Source organism: Egretta garzetta, unplaced genomic scaffold (genome assembly GCF_000687185.1).
Source record: "Egretta garzetta isolate BGI_Z169 unplaced genomic scaffold, ASM68718v1 scaffold644, whole genome shotgun sequence".
Taxonomy (NCBI): domain Eukaryota; kingdom Metazoa; phylum Chordata; class Aves; order Pelecaniformes; family Ardeidae; genus Egretta; species Egretta garzetta.
This window is the reverse complement of record NW_009259452.1, coordinates 378,752-400,471: the sequence shown is the minus strand read 5'-3', so window position 1 is coordinate 400,471 and position 21,720 is coordinate 378,752. Positions and strand designations below refer to the sequence as shown.

At 45.1% G+C, this 21,720-nt stretch overlaps 1 protein-coding gene across 1 annotated transcript in view; it reads left to right on the top strand.

Moving 5' to 3' along the window:
- LOC104124788 (myosin-1B-like) overlaps positions 1 to 1,124 on the top strand; it is a 17,796-nt gene extending 16,672 nt beyond the window's left edge. The window contains 3 exon segments of the mRNA XM_035892720.1: positions 4 to 99; positions 246 to 341; positions 969 to 1,124. Coding sequence (XP_035748613.1) covers positions 4 to 99; positions 246 to 341; positions 969 to 1,124 — 348 coding nt within the window.
- Positions 1,125 to 21,720: the final 20,596 nt, after the last annotated feature.

Genomic DNA, 21,720 nt, shown 5'->3' with positions numbered 1-21,720 from the left:
GAGCTGGAAGGGGAGGTTGATGCTGAGCAGAAGCGCAGCGCTGAAGCCGTGAAGGGTGTGCGCAAGTATGAGAGGAGGGTGAAGGAGCTGACCTACCAGGTAAGGCCGGAGGCCTCCTTGGGCTGACAGAGTTTTCCCACAGCAAGTCAAATCTTGCAGACAGCATCCCCAAGGGGAATTGTTAAGCTCAGCTGGTGGGGAGAAACCAATAATTCACTCTCTTCCCCGCTTACCCACCACTCCAGTCTGAGGAAGACCGGAAGAATATTCTCAGGCTGCAGGATCTGGTGGACAAGCTGCAAATGAAGGTGAAATCCTACAAGAGACAAGCTGAGGAGGCTGTAAGTATGGCTTGGGGCACGGGCAAGAGCAGCCTTCCATCGGGGCAGCACGCTCATTGAGATGAGTATGGATACCAGGAAAGGGGCATGACAGAAACTCCCAAGACACAACGGTCTTGGCCACGCCACTTTGCTATTGTGTCATGAAGCCTCGCTGAGTTGTGGGCACCCTACAGCAGTCGGGGATGAACTCAGGGAAGTTCTGCAGCCTGTTTTATACAGGAGGTCAGACTAAACAAACCTGGGGGCCACACCCACAGGCTGAGAAGTTCAAGAAGCTCTGCTAGTAATCAAGAGCAGGTGGCTTCAGGGTCTCTTCCTTAACCTGGTGAACCACACTGATAGTTGGGCAGCAAGCAGTGGGAGAATAAGTACACAAATGACAAATCCAAGTGACAAAAGAGCTCTTCGAGAGTGGCTCAGTATTGGTGAAGCTTTTCAGAGTGGGGTCCAGAATAAGGGAGGATGAGGAGGTCTGTGTGAGGCCTATGCGTAAGCAGTGGTGGGTGGGGGGTAGTGGTTTGTTCCTTCCTGTGGGGAAGAGCCGTAGCCCCGCAAGGCTGGGGCACAGGAGGAGTGAAACCCCTGCCCTGAGCTCCTCACTGATGACTCCCTCTCCCCGCACAGGAGGAGCTGTCCAATGTCAACCTCTCCAAGTTCCGCAAGATCCAGCACGAGCTGGAGGAAGCTGAGGAGCGGGCTGACATTGCAGAGTCGCAGGTCAACAAGCTCCGAGTGAAGAGCCGGGAGTTTCACAGCAAGAAGATAGGAGAGGAAGAGTGAGGATGTTGTGAGGCAGCAAAGTGACCTGAGGGCTGCACAAAATGTGAACCTCTTGGTCACTTTCTTCTGTAATTAGTCTTAGTAACCATGTCAATGTCTAGAGAATAAAGACTGTAGATTCCTTTGCATACACAGCAGAAGCAGTGCTTTTGGGTTTTAAAATACAGTTCTGCGGTTACTTAAATTTTGGTTGTTTTCAAACAATTAATTTGTAAGCTCCAGAAATCATTTCATTTTCTGGAGTAAGATCCAGAAAATCTGTGTCCAGACGCTACCATCCCAGCTACTCTTACAGTTACAGCCATCAGAGGAAACAAAATTTTTTGCACTCCACTACAGTGTTTTCCAGCAATGGAATTGTAATTTTATTTAAGAATTTTTTTCTGTAAGAAGAGAAATTGTAAACGATTTTTTTACATGTTTTACCATGATACATGCTGACCATGAGCCAGCAATGTGCCCTTGTTGCCAAGAAGGCCAATGGTATCCTGGGTGTATTAAGAGGAGTGTGGCCAGCAGGGCGAGGGAGGTTATCCTCCCCCTCTACTCTGCCCTGGTGAGACCCCACCTGGAGTACTGTGTCCAGTTCTGGGCTCCCCAGTTCAAGAAAGATGAGGAACTCCTAGAAAGAGTCCAGAGGAGGGCAACTAGGATGATAAAGGGACTGGAGCACCTCCCCTACGAGGAAAGGCTGAGAGAGTTGGGCTTGTTCAGCCTGAAGAAGAGAAGACTGAGAGGGGACCTTATCAACACATACAAATATCTTAAGGGCGGAAGTCAAGAGGACGGAAGCAGTCTGTTTGCAGTGGTGTCCAGCGACAGGACTAGGGGCAACGGGTGCAAACTGAGACATAAGAGGTTTCAGTTGAATATGAGGAAAAACTTCTTTACTTTGAGGGTGACAGAGCACTGGAACAGGCTGCCCAGGGAGGTTGTGGAGTCTCCTTCTCTGGAGATATTCAAGGCCCGCCTGGATGAAGTCCTGTGTAGAATGCTCTAGGAGAGCCTGCTTTAGCAGGGGGGTTGGACTAGATGATCTCCCGAGGTCCCTTCCAACCCTTGTGATTCTGTGATTCTGTGATTCTGTGATATCAAGAGGAATGGGTTTTCATTATCTAAAACCAGAATTGAGAACAACTCTGGGAACATAACAACCTGATGAAAGAAATCTCCGTGTCTGACACTCTCAGAATAGAGGGAAACACTAAACATGGTAGCTCCATGGTTCCAACCACTGCTTCCTGTCTGCCTTTTGCAGCAATGAATGAGTTATATTGTATAAGTGAACTGAATGCTGGGTGGAAAGAAGTAGCCAACAGTCACTGACTTTCAATTCCTCCCATATGGGGTAACAATGCAAACAGTTAAAATGAGGACAGAATATGTAGGCAGGACAAAAATTAGGAAAAACTGACCATGAGGAAGACCTTCAAGGTGGACCCCGACACCAGCCATTCTTGCCAGTGCCACAAGGGCCGTGTGTCTGAGTAGATTGCATGTCTGGGTAACACCGGTTCCTTCACCCTGAAGCAAAGAGCACTGTACCCACTGGGAGATCACAGGGACAGCCATGGTAGTGCCTCATGTATCTGGAATAGGTGGCTAATTACCTGCACAAGAAGCAGCATTGCAGCTCAAAATATGGAACAGCCATTCTGGCAGCGCTGGACCCTGATGCATTGTGTAGCTGCTAAGGGCAGATTCTACAAGCAAATGTCAGGAATGGTGAAGGAGACTTCTCTCTCTCACACTATAGGGACACTTCTGGGTCCCTCAAGGTTCCTGGCTAGCTCTACACCACTGCATTTCCAGGGAGTACTTCAAGAAGCTGTGAGGTTGGTGGGGAAGGGAGCTGGAGTTGTTGGAGGGGAGGTGGGGAAGAGGCAGCACGAAGGAAGCCTTTTGCAGTGACCACAACGGTCAGTGTGTTTGCAGCAACGGCCTTCAGGATTAGGAGGACCTCCTTCTCCCAAGCACCCTGAGGTTTACACCCAAGGAATCCTCCCATGTTATAACTAAATATGGAAGTACTTGCTAGGCAGCAGCTAAATATATTTAACGAAAACATGACACCCTGTTTTGACTCTTGTGTCACTGTAAGTGATGCTCTTGAGAGACAGCATCTTCATGTGTGAAGCTGTGAAATCTGCATCAATGCCAGCGATATCTGGGCACCAGAGAAGAGAAACCACCCCTCTCCACTCTTCCTTCCCACAGTATGCTCCCGTGAAATAGGTGGGATTCTTTCTTTCCAGACAAAACCTTTCTTTCCACACCTTGAAAGGAAGCAAAAGGGGTTTGTTTGTACTAAGCACATATTTTTTCAACTGAGCAAGCAAACAAACTATACCAAAGGCAAAAGCTTAATTACAAAGTCAGTGTATTGCAGCTGTGGCTCAGTAAAAGCGTGGAGAAGTATTTCTAGCTCCGTGGACACTTTTTCAACCTGCTGACTGTCTAGCAAATACCACAACAACTTTGGGGACCGTATTTTGATGTCTAAAACGCCTGTTCCCCTTGGACACTATTACAATGACCACCCAAAACGAGCAACCTGGCCTGACTGTGGAAGAATCATGATGCACTTGAAGCACTTGAAAATGTTGGGGCTCTTCTCTCCCCTGTGAGAAATTATGGCTTGAGAATTTGTTCCTAAATGCTCAACTGATGAAAGGTTCCTTAGATGACAACATCTTGGTCCGATTATCTACTTCAAACTGCATGTGTGGGAAATGGAGAGAAGTGCCACACGTTGCACTGGGCTGACCAGGCTTTGCCACTGGGCAGCCTGGAAAGCATGATCAGAGACTTCTTGGAATCAGAGTGGAATATTAATGGGAGGGGTAAGGAAAACTAGTTTCTCCTCACTTTGTGATTTGCTGCCTTAGGTGGAGGACAGGAGTCATTTTGCATTGGCACACTATTTCTGGAGTGAGACTGCTTGTGACCTGATAAGTGCTGATGCAAAGGTAACTGATCTTGGGAAAAACCATGATTACCATCAGATAGTTCTTGTCAATAACTTGTCATAATAATGTTCATTACTGCTCTTCTCCAAGCACTTCCAAGCCATACACTCAGGACCCAGAAACATTGCCTTGACCAAAAAGTGCTTTCCTCCCCAATGACAGAAAAGGAGAGGAACAGAGACTGAAAGAGAGAAAGCAAGATCAAAGTAAAGGAGGGAAAGGGAGAGGGAAAGGGAGGAAGAAGGGAGAGGGAGGTGGAGAGGAGAAGGGAGAGGGAAAGGAAGAGGGAGAAGGAGAGGGAGAGAAGGGAACAAGGCGAGAGAGACAGCAATGGAGAAAGCAAAAGGTGAGAAAGGGTGAGAAAGGGAGAGGAAGGAAGGAAGGAAGGAAGGAAGGAAGGAAGGAAGGAAGGAAGGAAGGAAGGAAGGAAGGAAGGAAGGAAGGAAGGAAGGAAGGAAGGAAGGAAGGAAGGAAGGAAGGAAGGAAGGAAGGAAGGAAGGAAGGAAGGAAGGAAGGAAGGAAGGAAGGAAGGAAGGAAGGAAGGAAGGAAGGAAGGAAGGAAGGAAGGAAGGAAGGAAGGAAGGAAGGAAGGAAGGAAGGAAGGAAGGAAGGAAGGAAGGAAGGAAGGAAAAAAGAAAAAAGAAAACAGAAAAAAGGAAAGAAAGGAAGACAAAAACCAAATTAACATCATCTATCTTTTGGTGCCTAACCCTGGACTTCAACTCTGCTACTTTTGATCATCTGTGAGAGCATTTGCTAGTTACAACATCATCCCCCTTCAAGCACTTGGGTCACGGTGCAGGTAGCAAGGTGCAGTGGCCAGAGGTGTGATAAGAAGAAGAAAGGGATGCAGGGAATTCATTTGGGAGCGACTGTAACAGCCATACCTACACTCCAGTAGGGAGATCCCCACTGCTCCTGTGAACCCACTCTCCATCCACCCATTTCATGCCCATTGCCTTAGTCCCCTAATGCCCATCTCACTGGGTAAAAGTGCCTTGGGAAACAGACCCATTTTCTGAATCTCTGCTGTGTCCTGGCACAGCAGGAGGGGCGGGCAGGGAGGCTCTGTCTGGTGCCTCCTCACAGCCCAAGTGCTTGTGAGCAATGGTGCCAAAATAAATGGTTGAAAACATTGAAGAGAGGTGCACCTTGGGAAAGCAGAGGTACTGGTGAGGATTGGGAGGGCAGGTAGAGTGTGGGACACTCCTGGGAGAGCTGGGAGAGTGGGTTTCCACATTGGGCATTGCATGGCATACTGCTACTTTGCAAACTGGTAAAGCTTTTAGATACAGAGCCTAAATGTGATGATCTTCATGGCTGACACACTAGTAGTGAAGACGCTATTAGAATTTAATCTAGTCAGGAAGTTTTCCCTTCCTTAAGTGCTCCTGGAATTGTTCAGGATTCTCTCCTCTCCTGGGATCTGAGACCACAGCATTCCAAAAGAGTTTTTAATGTTTGTCCCATCCTTAAAGACACCTGCTGTGGGTAGCCAAAAATCTGACCTCAATGAAGGATGGACTATGTCTCTGCCTCCATATTGCAATATGGAACTACTGAAATCAAAGAAGGAATCACTTAGGATGAACACAGAGAAAATCTGGTTTTGCTAGGGGTGATCTGAGATTGTGGATGAACCGTCATGGAAGTGAGGGGGAAATGGACATGAAAAAGATAATACAAGATAACCCACAATAGTTCTGTATGCAACTGCATGCAATTTACTCTATTGTCAGGAGGTGTCCTCGGTGTTTGGATCATAAGTAATTTGTGATAGTACCTAAGAAGAGGTGCAGCTCAGACAAAGGATGATATGCATATTCCTGCCATGCACAGCATTCAAAACAAAGCATCAAAAACACATTAATCACCTGACATTATGGCACCTCTGTTATACATCAGCGATTGCAAATGATCAACATGTTCTCAGACCTTTTCTGGGGGAGTCAGCACTTTCTCAAGCTTACACTATACCAGTAACCCTGATTTCCCTTTGCTCTAAATCCTCCTTCTTCAACTCCTTCTACCACCTGTTGGCTCTCTTTTCGCCTGTTCTACCCAGTGGACACCCAGCATTCTCACCCCACTCACCTGCTCTGTAACAGGATCTCCTCAGCTGCTTTGGTGTGTGATGAAAAGGGCATTCTTAATGTCACGTCCTCATCCAGGACCCACTCTCCAGTTCTCTTCCATTGATGCTTGCTGGAAAGATAGGAGGAGCCTAAGTAACTGTGCAACTTTGACATCCATTCAGCACTTGCCCAGGTATTGCTTTTTACCTTCTTCTCTACTTCGCAGTTAAGTGGTGCTGAGCTATCTGTGGAGTCCCAGTTGCTCTCTTCCTGCTCTCTCTTCTGAAAGACATTATAAGTGTGAAACTCTACATAGTTGTGTGGCAAACTTCTCTATACAATTAAGATATACCACAAACGCATTGCAAAAATTAACCTTGGAGCAGAGTCAAGAGAGTACAATTAGGAAACAGAAAGATCTTCACAGACCCTCCATGCTTTGATGCACGGGTCAGGGCAGTCTTCACAGGTAACTTCTAGCCCCAGAAATGCTTGCTTACCTTTACCATGACCAATGTCATGAAGGGCCAAAATTGCCCTGTACCCACTCTGTATTTCTTCCCCTGAGTATTTTTAAGTTTCTGGTAGGTCTGTTCATCAATCTATTTTCCTTAAAAATCAATTAATACCTCTAGTCTTATCTCACACTCATTATGGGATTTTTTTTTTTAACTTCATAACACACAGCCACCACTTTGGAACAGGCACTTACTGTGGAGAATACTAAAACATGTATTTCATTAGTCAACAGGAGGAAGAGAGGTTTTAATAAGGAAAGGGTGTCCTACCATCTCCAGAGTCCAGTGCCCAGCTGCATCTTAGTGTTGGGAAGTGTTGGGATGAGAAGTCTTGCTCTGAACGACCAGTGTTTCAGCAATTCTGTTTCTTTGGCGCTAACATTCCTGGGAGCTCTCATTTTACACAGAGAGCAGCAGAAATGCTGCTGTGGCAGAGGCTGGGCATTCCCTGTCAGATGGTTCATCAGGTGCCCACAGGGCACACTGATCCCTCCAGCATGCCCTGCTCATACTGAGAGCATGGCCGACAACAACACTTGCAAGCTGCAAATCCCATGGGGAATGTTTCTCAAATAAAGTGTTGCACTGAATAATCCATAGCTTTATAAGGTCTGGCAACTTTATTTCCTTTTCTTCTGGAGGTCTTGATAGTTTTATTTCTTTCTGAGTCACAGTTTAGTCTTTTATCTGACAAGATTTGTGTCTGGTACAGGTAAGTGCAAAGAAGAAAAAATATTGTTTATAATGGGGGAGTAAAATTGCTTCTGTGAGTACGGTTGGCAATGGCTGGCTGAAGACATATTGGTTCTTATATTGATCATTCAGAGACATCTACTCTGCTATGACAGCAAAGGTGCTACACCAGGAATAATTTTTATCAATGTGATTTAGAGAGAAATTATTTTTAAATGAAAGCAGCTTGTGGTGCTAACTCTAGATTGCCAGAAACACCATAGGATATGCTTGTGAGTTTTTTGGTTACAGTGAAGATTTCAGGAGCATTTAAAAAGCCAACAGATGATCAGGCTGTGAAAAGAGCACAGAATAAAACAAGATGTCTGCAGAAAAGTTGATTTTTCACTAGAGCAATTGGGATAGTCCTACTTTTTTTATACAAGAGGTTTTGGAATAAATAGAATAACAATGCACCAAGAATAAGTGGTATTCACCCAATATTGACAAATTAATTAAAATCTGAAGAAACTGAATTAGTTTCTGGGGCATATAACCAGTGCTTAAATCAATGCCAGAGACATGGCTGCGTTTCTCTACATAGAAGAGCAGAAGCTTATTGCTACCAAAGCACCTCATGACCATTATCAGAATTAATCGAAGTCTTGAGTGTGGATCAGCCACAAATATCTTCAAACCAATGTTACTAACACTGTCATGGGTTTCTACCCTGATAAGAACAGTGAAAAGATTGGCAGGAATGGATTCCCGGCAGAATAACCTCAGAGATGAGGTAGGTACATGTAGCCCAGAAAGAAAGGAAAAAAAAAAAAAAGAAAGAAAAAGGACAGAGCCTACAGAGAAGTGTGGGGTACAGTAAGAAATCAAAACGAACTGCACCTTAAGAAAGGAATTTAAACAGAAAGCTTATAAATAAAACAAGAATAGAGAATTAGACTCTATGAAATGAACCCATGCAGAAATTAAAGATAAGTTAGTTAGCCTCTGGGTTAAAGAGCAGCATAAGCTTGCAGTGTCGAATGACCTTGCAACACCAAGGAAAAGTTTGTTGGGCACAGGGCAGCCATGGCACCAATTTGCTACACAATTCCTGCAATCAGACAGCATTATCACAAAAGACCTGGGAAAGAAAATCCCATGGGATACCCATACGAGCACAGCCTAAGGCTGTGTTTTCTAACTCAGAGATGTGTGAATGGAGCAAGGGTCCAGGTCGTCCAATTCCTGTTCAGAACTGAGGAAATGAATAATGTCATAATGTTTTGGGATCAGATGCCAATATACATCAGGCACCAACCCTGTCTGAAAATGGCAGGAATGGGACTGACCTCCATCAGGAACGTACACACTGAAGCCAAGTCCAACAAAAGGGAAAGAATATTCAACCCCGGTTCATTTGCTGCTTTGCATGATGCCGTTGCCCTTGATGAACAACATGGAAGAGTTTTACCGACATGAATGACAGCAACTGACCCATCATGCAGTACAGTCAAGCAACAACACACCTATCTTCGCCTGAGAAAGGCATGCCCAGAACAATGACAGATCTGGTGACAACTGAAAAAAAAAAAAAACAAACCAAAAAAAACCCCAGTCATCAGAGAATTGGAGCTCCTAGGCCCACGACATACAAAACACTTCTGGGAAAATCACAGGCTGCAGGTTTCTGGAGGTTTCAACAAGGAGTAACTCGAAGGAGCTGGGGAAGCCAGTATTTTGCACAAGAAAAAAAAAAAATAGCAATGGTTGTTAACAGAACTGTAAGAGAAAACATTGAACCACACCCTAAAACTAATATCTGTATTCAAAACAGCAAAACATTGCGTTGTACAACAGCAGTAGGTAGTCAAACATAGGTTACCTGAAGGACAGAGAGAAAGTCCTCTCATTCCTTCAGACATCTAACAACTCTCAAGTCCCTTTTCAGGAAGGATTTCCAGAGCTGTTTTTTACAAGCCATGAGTAACACGTCATGTAGCCCAGGGACACTGGGGTCCAGGGACAGCTACTGGGCACCCTGACTGTCCATGCCCAGGTACTGGCAGGTTCACGTTGTACATATGTGTACCTATATTGCCACTACCGACCTTCAACCTGAACTGTCAGAGGGGAACAGGACGAGGCCGTTTGTGTGAGTGCTGAGCATGTGCTGATCTGTGTGGCCAGCTGTGTATATATGTACATTATGCATTGCATATGTGTGCTCTGCGTGCATGTGCCTTCCAGGAATACATGCTCAGCCTTACTACTTGGTTGGACGTGGGCTTGGAACCATGGCAGTCACATGTGCCAGATTCATCCTTGTTCCCTTGACAAGAAACACCTCAGGAGCAAATCCAGCAGGGAAACTGCTGTTAAGGTGGAAATCAGCCAGGTTTTGAGCATTGTGAGGTGTTTCCCTCCCAGACAGACAGCCTGCCAGCTGACCCCCTTCAGCTGGCAGGGCTGCAGGGGCTTTTGCTGCTCAAAATATTCTGGCAGTCTCTGAGATAGCAAGTGAATAATGAGCGTATTTGGAAAGTTCCTGTGGCTGATCTGGCTGGGAAGGCACAAACCTCACTATTCCTTTTCTGTATGAGCCACATGTGTTAGTTGCTTAAGAAGAAAGCTTGATGGAAAGCAAATTGATCAAAATAAGGAGGGGAACTGACAAAAATGGCATGTTTGTGATCAAAGTGTCCAGCCCAATCTGTCCCCAGAGGACTATTGGTAAAAGCCTTTTGCCATAGGCCAACCAGCCTTGTCCATTTGGGACATTCCCCAGCAGGAGACACGGCACATCTTTTGGCTCAAAGCAATAGAAAATGCATGTGTGTGGGAACCCCTGTGCGTTGCCACAGAGACACTCACACTGTCACGCATACACACGTTCTCTTGCACACTCTTACATAGTCTAAAAAGGGCTCTTTTTTGTCACCTGCAATTTGACAGTCACAATTCAAGAAACACCTTTCCACCATTTTTTTTCTCTGAGTCTTAAGGTCAAACCCTCCCTTTCCCCTCTCCTTTCTGAGAAGACAAAGCTGTGCTAGTATCAGCATCCAGTCTGTACCCTGTCCCAGCTCTGAACTGCTTGTGCTGTGCATGCCTCTCCTACTGCACTGCATGGTTGACCTGTGCTGGAAGCAGCCCAAATGCTTTGCATAATGTGGAAGCCAAACTCTTAGGTGCCAATCTTCCTTGTTATGCAGATAATCCACTGTTTAGTAGATGCCATGTCACAGGCTGTTCCCAAACAATCCAAGCAGCCGTTGCATGTGTGGATTGTTTCCTGGGCGTGTTAACAAGCCCTTTGCTGCTGGCAGGACTGCCTCATGGACATCTCAGCTGAGGACACTAGGGAACTGCTGCTTTGGCAGGATTGAACTGATGGAAGCCCAGCACTTTCCCCTGAGCTAAATGCAAGCCACTGTTAACAACAACCTGGTCTTCTCCAGTCCCTGTGGTATATTGTCAAGTTCCTGATAACTCACTTTTCTGCAATACTTCTGTGACCACTGAGCACATGCTGATTTTTCTGACATTGATGTAGCATTCCTGGCTGAAGAGAAGGAGGACAGAACTCATTCGAGCATGAAGTAGGGTGCTACTTCATGGAATTCTTCCATGATAACATTCAGATATGGGGAAAAAACTTTCCCCCATAATTTTTCTGAGTTGTGGTTTTTAGGACCCCTGATACTGAAGACCTGGAGGACAGAGATGCTGCTGCAGACATGGGCTCTCATGAGTCCAACACATGATGATCTTGGCTCCCCATGGAAATCTCCTGACACATAGGAGACCTCCCTCCTGTTGTATTTCAGAGAACAGGTACGTGCTAGTCCAACAAGATACAAGGACCCTTTTTCTGTGGTTCCACAGCCCCCCACTTCCGCTGCCAAGGAAGAAAATGAGTCCACCTCCCAGTGAAGAAACAGCAGTGGAGAAATATCTCTCTGGGGAATAATTTTATCACATAAGGAGAAGAAGATGTTTACTTTCTGGCACACAGGAACCTCTTTTACTATGTCAGCAAGCTGTGAATATGGTTTTGTATACTTACACGAGAACTGGGATGATGAAACAAAAAAAAAGGGCAAACATGGTCATGGTCAACAGTATCCATAGTTCTCTGAGGAAAAACTAGTCTGTCTACACATTCACGCAGAGATTCTCTCTCAGGAAGGCTTCAGACTCTGCACAGCAACAGCAAGGCCAATGCAGAGGAGAAATGTTAGAATACCATAAATGGCGTGGGACTGGCATATGTGAGTATGGCTGTAAGGAGAACCACCACTTTAAATGAACTTCTAACATCTAAAACAAATGTATAAATCCCCGAGTTCTTATATTTGGCCTAGATCATATTCCCTGTGCAGCTGGTGGAGCCAAATGCTTCACTTACTCCCCAGAGACCTCTAACCTCCCCCTCAAATTTTACAATCTCAGCGAAAAATTAGATTCTTTCTTCTGAAACCTGACCCCTGAGAGCAGTGATAGCAATAACCATAAAAATAGGCACTTCAGCTGGGGTCCTCAGAGATGTGTTTGTACTGGAATTGCTGAGCCAAGAGATTTTCATACCAAATCAGGCTCCACTGGGTTCTCCCAGTATAGGTGAGTTCATTTTGAGAAGAACATCATACGCCTTATGTACACTGGGGAGAGAGACAACCTTTTCATCTCTTCAACACAAACACGAATCTGAATGAGAGGTATTTTCAAGCACCCCGCACGGGTCCCTCCCACTGGAAAGAGCATTCAGTGTAATCTGGCACAGGCATCTGAAATGTCCTTCAGCACTTGAAAATGCCCAGTCAGCTTTGGGCCCTTCAAGCTGGAGAGGAGTCAGCCAGCAGATGCACGATAAGGTCTGTAAAATCAAGAGAGGACTGAATTTCCCTGCACAAGAAGTAGGGACATCAAGTGAACGTAGCAGGTGGCCAAAGGCAGAAGGATGGGATTCCTGAAGCCACTTATATGTTGCCATTCAGTCAAAAAGCTGCCACACAAATCCACGGGAGGAGAACCAGGTGCAGACTCCTGACCCCACACACAAGAAACACATTGGGATTGGGATGAACCTGAGCCAGGAGCACCTGGGGAATGGGGCAGTGTTCAGGGAAAGCCCCAGTGCATCTGCCTCTTCTCATAATTCCTGTACATTGCCACACAGCCTCAGACACCAGCAAGGCTCTCAGCCAGTGCCAGGGAGACATTGATCTGGGCTGGCCTTTGGGCTGACCCAGAGCCACTGCCATGTCCTGACATGCCTGTCACCACCAGCTGACCTGCAGCAGCAAGGCAGGGAGGTGCCCCTTGGGGTCAGCACCTGGCAAAGAGGCCATGCCATGGAGAGCCTGGAGCCAGGCCAGGCTCTGGTCCCTGGGAGGGAGGACGCTGCTCTGTGTGCATGGGCGGGCAGGCTGAGCGCTGGCAGCACCAGACACAGCCACCACTTGTGGCTCTGGGCAGAGCCTGCACATGGGAGGCAAAACACTCCATGCATCTATCCCATGGCTGTCAAGACCCAGCCTCTGATGCTCACTGGGTTCAGATGTTGAGGTATGACTGCAGCAACAGCTGGGCCTGCTCACAGCTGAGCAAATCCCACTCACAGGCTCCTACAGACAGTGGGGATACACCAGCAGGGCTTTCAGCAAAGCTGCTGGAGTTTATTATAGATTCTGGGTTACTTCTTCAATTCCTGGCCCATGACTTCGGTGTTAATGCTATCTGACTAGCAAGACACCAGCTCATGTGGGTGTGTCATGCTGTTACCACATGCCTGTACTGCAGTCTGCAATGTCATGCAGAGGTGCCTCAACCAGCTGCATGCTGCTGCTTGCCTAAGCAGAAGAGCCTCGCTGTGCTGCTTAGTCTGGGATCATGAAATCATACAGAATAGCTGAGATTGGAAGGACCTCCACAGGTCATCTAGTCTGAACATCTCCACAGATTGAGCCTCTCTGGACAATCTGTTACTGCCTTGGATCACTCTCAGGGTAAAAATAATTTTCCTTATATCTAATCTGAATTTCTCATGTTCCATCTTGTGTCCACTCTTTCTCATCATATCAGATAGCTGTAGATATCAGTAAGATATCCCTTCATCAGCTTGAACAAACCCATTTGTTTTAGCTTCTCCTTATACATTGTGTGCTTCAGTCAACTGACCATCTTGGTGGATCAAAGACAAACAAAGACCTTAGAAACAAAAATGTCACCTAGAGTTATTTGTGGCCATGTTGTGCTCTTGGTAGTTTTACAGTGCTTTTGTAAAAGCAGTTCTTTAGATCAAGACATTCTTTCCTTCCACTGGAATAAGCCCTCTTCACATATCCTTTTTCACTGAAAGTTTTGGTTTTGACTAGACCAAATAAACAAAGCTCTTTTATTTGCTACTTCTGAAGTCAGTAGTTAGTTTTCTAGATCACTTTTTTTCCTGCTCCAGTTCCAGCCTGAATAAGTCTCTTTTTTGTGTGCAGAAGTCGCAAGTACCAGACCCAGTATTCCAAAGGGGCTCATACAGCAAACTTAACACTTCTACAGCTGTATCAGAACCATTTCAAACTCCTGTTCATATTATGGATTATGCTAGTGACAATTCTGCTTTGACCTTCTAGGGCAGTGGGGGCTGGTGCATCTTCTTTATATCATATCTAGAGAGGTGACAACATCATCTTCCAAGGCCTGGGATCGCAGTGCTTGAAAGACTGAAAAAGACACTGTGTACTGAGATTTGTTCCCATCTCCATAACTTTTTCTTGTCTCTCTATCACAGAGAAAAAACACCACTGGACACGATGCTTACACTTCCATCTTCTTGCCATGAGCCTTCTGCCACTTACAGCTCAGACAACAGCGTAACCATGCCAGGAATGATCAGTGGGTAGGGCTGCCCACACAAGTATCTCTGGCACACCAAGGCAGGACCTACAGAGTATCTGTGGTTCCTTTAATGTCAGAAACAAAGCAAAACTAAGCCTGTTGTCCTCTGGGTCAAAGGATGGGTTGTGCCACATTCTTAGTTTAATAACACAGAAAAAGTCTGAGTTTGTATCGAGGATCTACACTCTTTGGGGACCATTGCATCACCTCTTCTAATATGATATCCCCAGAAAAGAAACTCTGCTGCTTGTGAGGATTCCCAAGCACTGCATTCCTGTAAGGCACTTATGTGCTTGCAATAGAACTGCAAGGAATGCTGGGAGAAGGGAATAATGAAAATTGTGAGTTGTAGCTCATAATACAGCATCTAACCAACCACTCTTTCAGACAGCTTGTCAGGAAAGACCAGAGTTGAGTAGACTGCTCACTGTCTAACACTGTCATAAACTTGCTCAAACCCAACTACAAGTTTTGTTCTAACATCAAACTTTTTTCCTCACAAAAGACCCAGTAAGCTTTGGGAAAATATGCAGATATGCAAGCCTAATATCCGGCAAAGTCTCACAGAAAAGCTGTGCGAGTGGGTGATGTTGAAGAGTGCCTGAGGCAGAACAGCATTTCAGGAAAAGGGCAGAGGAATCCTACAGGCTCTCACAGCATCCCCACCTGGGTCACCTCCACCGGCCCACCAGTGCAGCTGCTCAGCCAGGCTCTTATCCATTTGTATCACACCCTGATGGATGTGATAGAGTGGGGAAACAACTCGCAGCAACTTAGGAAGGGTATTCCTTCCTAGTGACTGGGGACACCCAGCAATAGGGAGTATGTAGAGACAGATAACAGGAATCACATTTAGTTTGTGATTAAAGTCTATATCGCAATTGCTCTATTGTGTTTATATTATGATTTCATCACACTGCTGCATCACTCTGCTAAATCAAAACCCCATGGAACATCAAATATCATATAATAATAATAACAACAACAATAATAAAGATAGGGACAGGAGGGGATAGACAATGCAGGTTTCCTTCTGTTTCTCAGTAAGAAAGATCCAACAACAAATGGCTCAATAAAATAGTCAGTTGGATAAGATAGGATAAAAAGAGAAACATTGATGCTGAGTAAATCTTATATCTCTTCAGATGCTGGGCACCCCATGTTCATGCAGCATTGGATATCGGACCCAGGATGGATCTTCCCATGGTACACTGCATAGATCCCACCTGTGGAGAGGTTCCTTGTTTTCAGGTCATTCATGCTACTACAATTTTCTTACAAAAAGCCAATTCTATTGATAAAGGATGTCCACATGAGAACTTCTTTTTGCACTTTTAGATACAGGCAGGTGGTGTAATCACTGGTATGGAGGGGGAGTTGCCTGCAGAATTCTCCCTTACAGTGAACTGGCTGACTGTGCCCTGACACCAAGGGATCTGTGCAGCACAGCACAGCCCAAAGGCCACGCTGGGTGGGCAGCACAGTGCAGCACAGGCCTGGGCATGCTCAGGTTAACTGTGATGTGGATCACTGAATCTCTATGTACAGTGGTCTCCTGGTCAGGATCAAGGTATTCCAGCCCTTGATGCAGACACAGTTTACCTTTCTCATAAATATTGTAAGTTAAAGCTTATGTCAATAACATATGGATTTCTCCAGCCCTAAGGACAAGGACCAACAGACTAGACATGGCTTGTTCAAGATCACTGACTCCTTGAGTACAGCGTCTTACACAAGGCTCCTAATACATACCTCTAATATGGTTCATATTTCAACCCATCACCCCAAATCAAATCTCTGGCACAACTCTAAGGTGAATTTTCACTGGAAATGAAATGTAACTGAGTTTGAAAATAAACAAATTTCACACATTGGCGACTGTGACTTAAAGGTTGGACATAGCCTATTTTTAATCCCTATAAGGCCAATTAACCCCATCTGGATTCAGAGACAGATTCAGTTTTAATCTTAGTTACCATGAAAATCTGTAGACTCCAAACCCTGGGACACAGAGAGTCACTCTTGCACTTTTCAGTGTCAAGAGACTGTATGAAATGCAACTGCTGCATGACTGCACCATAGTCACATAAATAAATCCATGTCATATAATCACTCTATTAGTGGACATGAATTTGCAACCACATTTTGTAGAGGATGCTCTTTATCTCCTCCTAATTCAGGACTAAATTCACAGTTGCACTTGAGTGTTACAGAGCCTGAAGGGGACTGGTAAAGTAAGAATAAGAACAGGGACACAAAGAGGCGGCCTTCCAGTGTTGTAAGAGGAAAAATGGAAAAATCTACTACCTCAACACATTCATGATTTCCTTTTTCAATTAACTGCAAGAACACAGTCTTCTTCCACTTACTTGAACAGACTTTTTCTCTCTTCAGTAAAACACTTTTGTCCCTTGGTCTGGCTCCCCAGAAAGACTCGCTTCCAGTGAATGGCAGTGCAAAGTTCTCCACTGAGATGAAGGTGCTGATGCTATCATACAGTTGTGGCATCCTCTGATGCATCCTGGAACAGTGAGATTTTGAAAACTTAACCATTTTAAAATTAGAAAAATGTAATTAAGGTCTTTCCATAGAATTACAAAACAGACCACCACATCTCCTGATTCCTCCTATAGAAACAGAGAAACAGGCTGAGTAATGGCCTAAATGGACTTTATTGGACCTTGGAAAGGCCCAGGGGGAGGGATGAGTACTGACAGAGCCAACACACAAAATTTAGATGCCCAGATTCCCACTCAGCTTCTGCCTAATTCTGAAACTGAGTCTTACGGGAACACATCCAAAGCATGCAGGATTCTGCACCCCAAAGTGGAGAACCCTGCAGAAACCCTGTGCATTATACCAGCAACCAGCTATCAAAGTTTAGGTTCTTAAACCTCTGTCCTCTCCACAAGCTTTCTGCACCCCACCAGACACTACTGCTCTACTTCTGGCCACTGTTTAATGCAAGTAAAAATTATGGCCTCCTTCAGCTTGATAGGAAATCTGGAGATAGTAATGGAAGCAATGACAGTGAGAAATGATCAATGAAGAATTACATAGTGATGCCAACTTACACATCTTAGAATTCACAATTGCTCATTTAGATGTTGAAGAAATGCAGCCTGGAAAATGATTTTGGGTTTTGGGGGGGAAGATCTCTTTGTATACTTCTAAGATGAGCTCCTCAGGTGAAGGTTAATGTTCTTCAGTAATTAATCAGGAGAATATCAGAAAGGAACTGTCATTGAATCTACATAGGGTGTGAGTGAAAGGCATAAAAGTGCATCATAGACTTGTGCGCTACTAAACCAACATGGGGAACAGCATTGGACGAGCATATGCATGTGGACATGACTTCCAAAACATCCATTTCTGCTGTATTTTCAATGGCATGCCCTATGGTGATTCCATCTTGTGGTGTCAAAGGTAGGTAGCCTGCTACCTCACACTACAGTGCAACCAAACCTCATCTTGTCTCCATCAAGCTTCGTTCAGTGAGGGCCCAGGTAAACTTTACTTTCAGGTAAGCTTTCTGGTACTCAGATGTACCTCAGAGACAATATCACATCAGTCAGAAAACAGCACTTGCACTTGGCCAGTGCCAAAACACCATTGAAATGTTGCTTGCATCCAGTCCTCTCCACATTCTGCATATCATGTGCTCAACTGGAAGTTGAAAATGGAGATTCATGTATATGTTTCAAGTGCCAAAACCCCTGTACCAAAAAGTGGGTTCAAGATCTGAAAGCTATCATACCAAAATAGCAGGTCTAGTGACTGACAACAAAAGTGGGCATGTGTCATGGATGGAGAGAGAGGGAGGCAAAAAAACCTCTGGTTTATTAGTGTAAAACAGTGAGTTAACAAAGTTCAGTGGTATATGCAACAGTAGTCTATAAGATTCCATGGGAAGGTACACTTGGTTATTTACTGCACAGAGGACAGGGTCAGACAAAGCTGTCAGGGAGACCCATTGGGTCATGAGGTTCAGAAAAGATCCCCTTGCTTTCTACACTTCTTCCTCAGAGAGGAGCTGAGGTGCGGCTGGATCCAACCCTAGTCCCATACTTGGTTAATGGTTTATGTCTAAAGGACTAGATATGTGCAATCAATCTTTTATGTCACTTAGCCAAGGTTTCAGAGTTAGCAGGCTGTTAGCCACTTACTGTTGTGGTAAGGAATCTCTCAAACTCAAGGAGTAACCTTGAGAGGAATCCCTGCTCAAGGGGAGATGCTGGCGTGCAGCCCACTGATATGTGGAAGAGCTCCAAGGGCTCTGGGGCTGCTCAGCATTGATGGGGGTAGGATGGTTGGCCCATGGTCATATTTGCATACCGACCACTGTGTTTGGTGGGCACATTCCACAATAGTCCTTGGGTATTGTACTGTTATCTTCCCCACATCCACTGGGTGCATCCTTCACGACCAGACACATCTTATCATGACCACCAGAAGCGGTTATTGCTTGAAAGAGGTCGAGGAGGGGGTGAGTCGATGCAGGACAGGGGATGGGGGATGGGGAAAGCACACCTCCACAGCATGTTGTGGCAAAAGGTCTGCAGGTGCCTAATGTTTTATCTTTGGGAAGAATAGGTGCCATTGGTGTGGCACTGCTAAGAAGACTGAAGGACTCTTACAGAGATCCTGTTAGATGTTCCTGATATCAGAGGGAACTTGTTGTGATTATGTCACCTGATTATGAAACATGTTGTGTGGTGGTGCTTGTTTTCAAGGTACTGTGTTATGCTATCTATAGAACCGAGCACTGGCACTTAAAAAAAATAGGCCTCTAAAAAGGAATACCAGCAGCTCTTCATTTTTTTGCCCATACACCCTCAAGATAGCTATAGTTCATGTATTTGGCTGTCTGAAACCTGACTGATGTTTCCTGGACAGAGCTATGTTTGCCAGTCTGTGTTGCACAGTAGTGCAGGGAAGTGGAAGGAGAAAACAAGAGTTGAAGGCTAAGAATGTGAATCTAAAGAGAGATCAGAGACACAAGAGCTTATTACTGCATTTTCATTCTGCCCAAGAAAACCTAGAAGGCTGCACCTCAAGGATATTTTAGCAAGTAATTTTGTCCAAAATTTCCATCTATTTATGGTTTTGAAGTTCTGTGGGGTTTTGTTATTCAAATAAGAATTATGCAGGCAGGAGCAGTTCAGATTTCTGCCAGGAAGCCACATTAGAAGATCTTCTTAGTGATGTCACTTACTTCTTAGTGATGTACTTACAGATCTTCTAAGTAATGTCTGTCCCCTGTCACACCCTCATTCTCCACGGTCTGTAGCTAATGGGAGTGGGGAGGGGAAGAGGGAGAGGAAGAGAGCACATGAGAAGATATGGAAAATGGTCTGGAGAGATGGAATGTAGAGTTTGAAGGCTCTGCCTAGGAAGAGGCATTCAATCACCATTCAATGTTGCAGCTGCTTTCTCACATAGAGTAGCTTTCTCCTGCCTCCCAGTCCCAGACCTTCTCTCTGTACAGACTGCTAGGTGTCACCAGCTGCTGGCAGGTCCTCTCCTTATTGCCTTTCTCCCACTGCTGTTACTGCTCCTTTTCCCTGATGTGTCTTGGCAAATTCATATAGCATGAAATAAACCCCTCTTTCTGAGGTCATGAGTTTCTTTAACATGATTGCCAATCTCTTCACTGAAGTTCTTCAAGTCCTTTTATGTCTCTGCCTGCACCCAAAAGCAGTAGAAAATTTTAAATAAAACCATTAAAGTCTTTCCCTCATCCTGTTTATGAAAGGACATCACCAGTGCATCTCCTGGTCCAAGCCAGCACTAGAGATGGCATGATCTATTTTGCAGTCCCCCTGATATAAAACATTCTCACACAAAGAAAATATCAGCCAAATTCCACTGTTCAGAGAGAGCACGATGGCTTGGGGAATGAAGAAATGAGAGAGGAAGAAAGAACTGATGCCCAGTACTTTGAAAACTGGATACAACAACGGGTAACTGTCAAGCAAATGAAGAATCCATGTCAAACTAAACGCTCAAGGTTATTGTATTGGTCTGATCATGGCAGGTCAGCAAAAGAACCCATTCAGACCAGAGACATATCCTACTGCTACTTTGCAGTGCCTACCTGCAGTGGGTTAGAGCTGTCAGCTCTTCTGGGACAAGTGTGCGCTTCTGGAGTCGATGCTGAGGGAGATGCTGCTGCAGTCTTACGGGCTCAGGCTTCAGTCTCCTCTTGGCAGACTTGCAAACAATTAACCATGAATAGACACCACTTGGTGTGGATTGCCCCAAGGAATGCAATGGTTACTGATCCTGTGAAAATATCCTGCCCAACTAAAACAAAGGAAAATAATTTTCTATTCATCAAAGCTGATGGAGATGGAGGAGGGACAGGACCCAAAGCCAGGTAAATCAGAAGCATCCGTAAGGCTGGAAGTTTCTGCTTTGCTGTGGTGGAAGCAGAGATGCCAGCCAGTCCAGAAAAGATTCAGCCTGGGAAATGCCTAAAGTTACCCACTCGGTTAGACTGGGCAGAGTAGAGAAGGTTCAGACCACACCAGTGAAGGGCGGGATCGGAATTTACAGCCTGGGACAAAGAGCCAAAGAGGGAAACTCTAGGAGCCCAGCAATAACATCAGACATGGAAAAAAAGGAAAAAGCACCTAATACAATAACCAAAAAAGAGCTTAATACAGGCTAGCACCCAAGCACCAAAATGCATCAGTGAGAATTTTACAGTTACAGAAAGTATTGCTGTGGGCATACCACGGCCTGCACAAGTTACTGTATTGAGCCTACATATCATTAACCTTCACAGAGTTCTTGCAAGTGTTACAGTAATGCTGACTTTTCTGTCTTTGCCTAGCGTGCTACCTTAAAATCAATGGGAAATACTGGGTGAGGATAGTAGCATAAAGGCTGTGTTGCCTATGAGTAAATACTCCTTCCACAACAGTGTGTTGTTCATACCAGTTATTCCCACCTGAAATGTAAAATTCACCTCCACAGCAGAATGAACAGGGAGAAAATAATTTATTTCAGAGGTCTTGGAAAGGGCAGACCATAAACTGAAAATTTTGACATATTTCAACGTATTTCACCTGAACTGCTGAAATTACCTGTCTGTCCTTTCTGGCCCCTCTCAGCATGGGGGAAGGGAAGTCATATCTTCGGAGCTGGCAGAAAGTGAGACAGCTGCCTGATCTCCATCTCAAGAAGTATCTATTTTCAGCATATCCAAATCCCCTCTCTGTGGGGAATCTCAGCACTCCAGTGCCTTGCTCACATCGCATTGCTGTGCAGGATATTCTATGTCCAAAGATGGCTTTCAACCAACCACTTCTTTTTGGCTGTGCTGTGTTTTGCTTCTAGTGCCAGTGGAGTCCAACCCTGCATAAATGGAAACAGAAATGGCAGAAAGTCAATTATTGGCAGGACCCTACTTTGTTTTCTTTTTGCATCCAAACATTGCTGGCTCTTTCAGGACTGTCCCTCT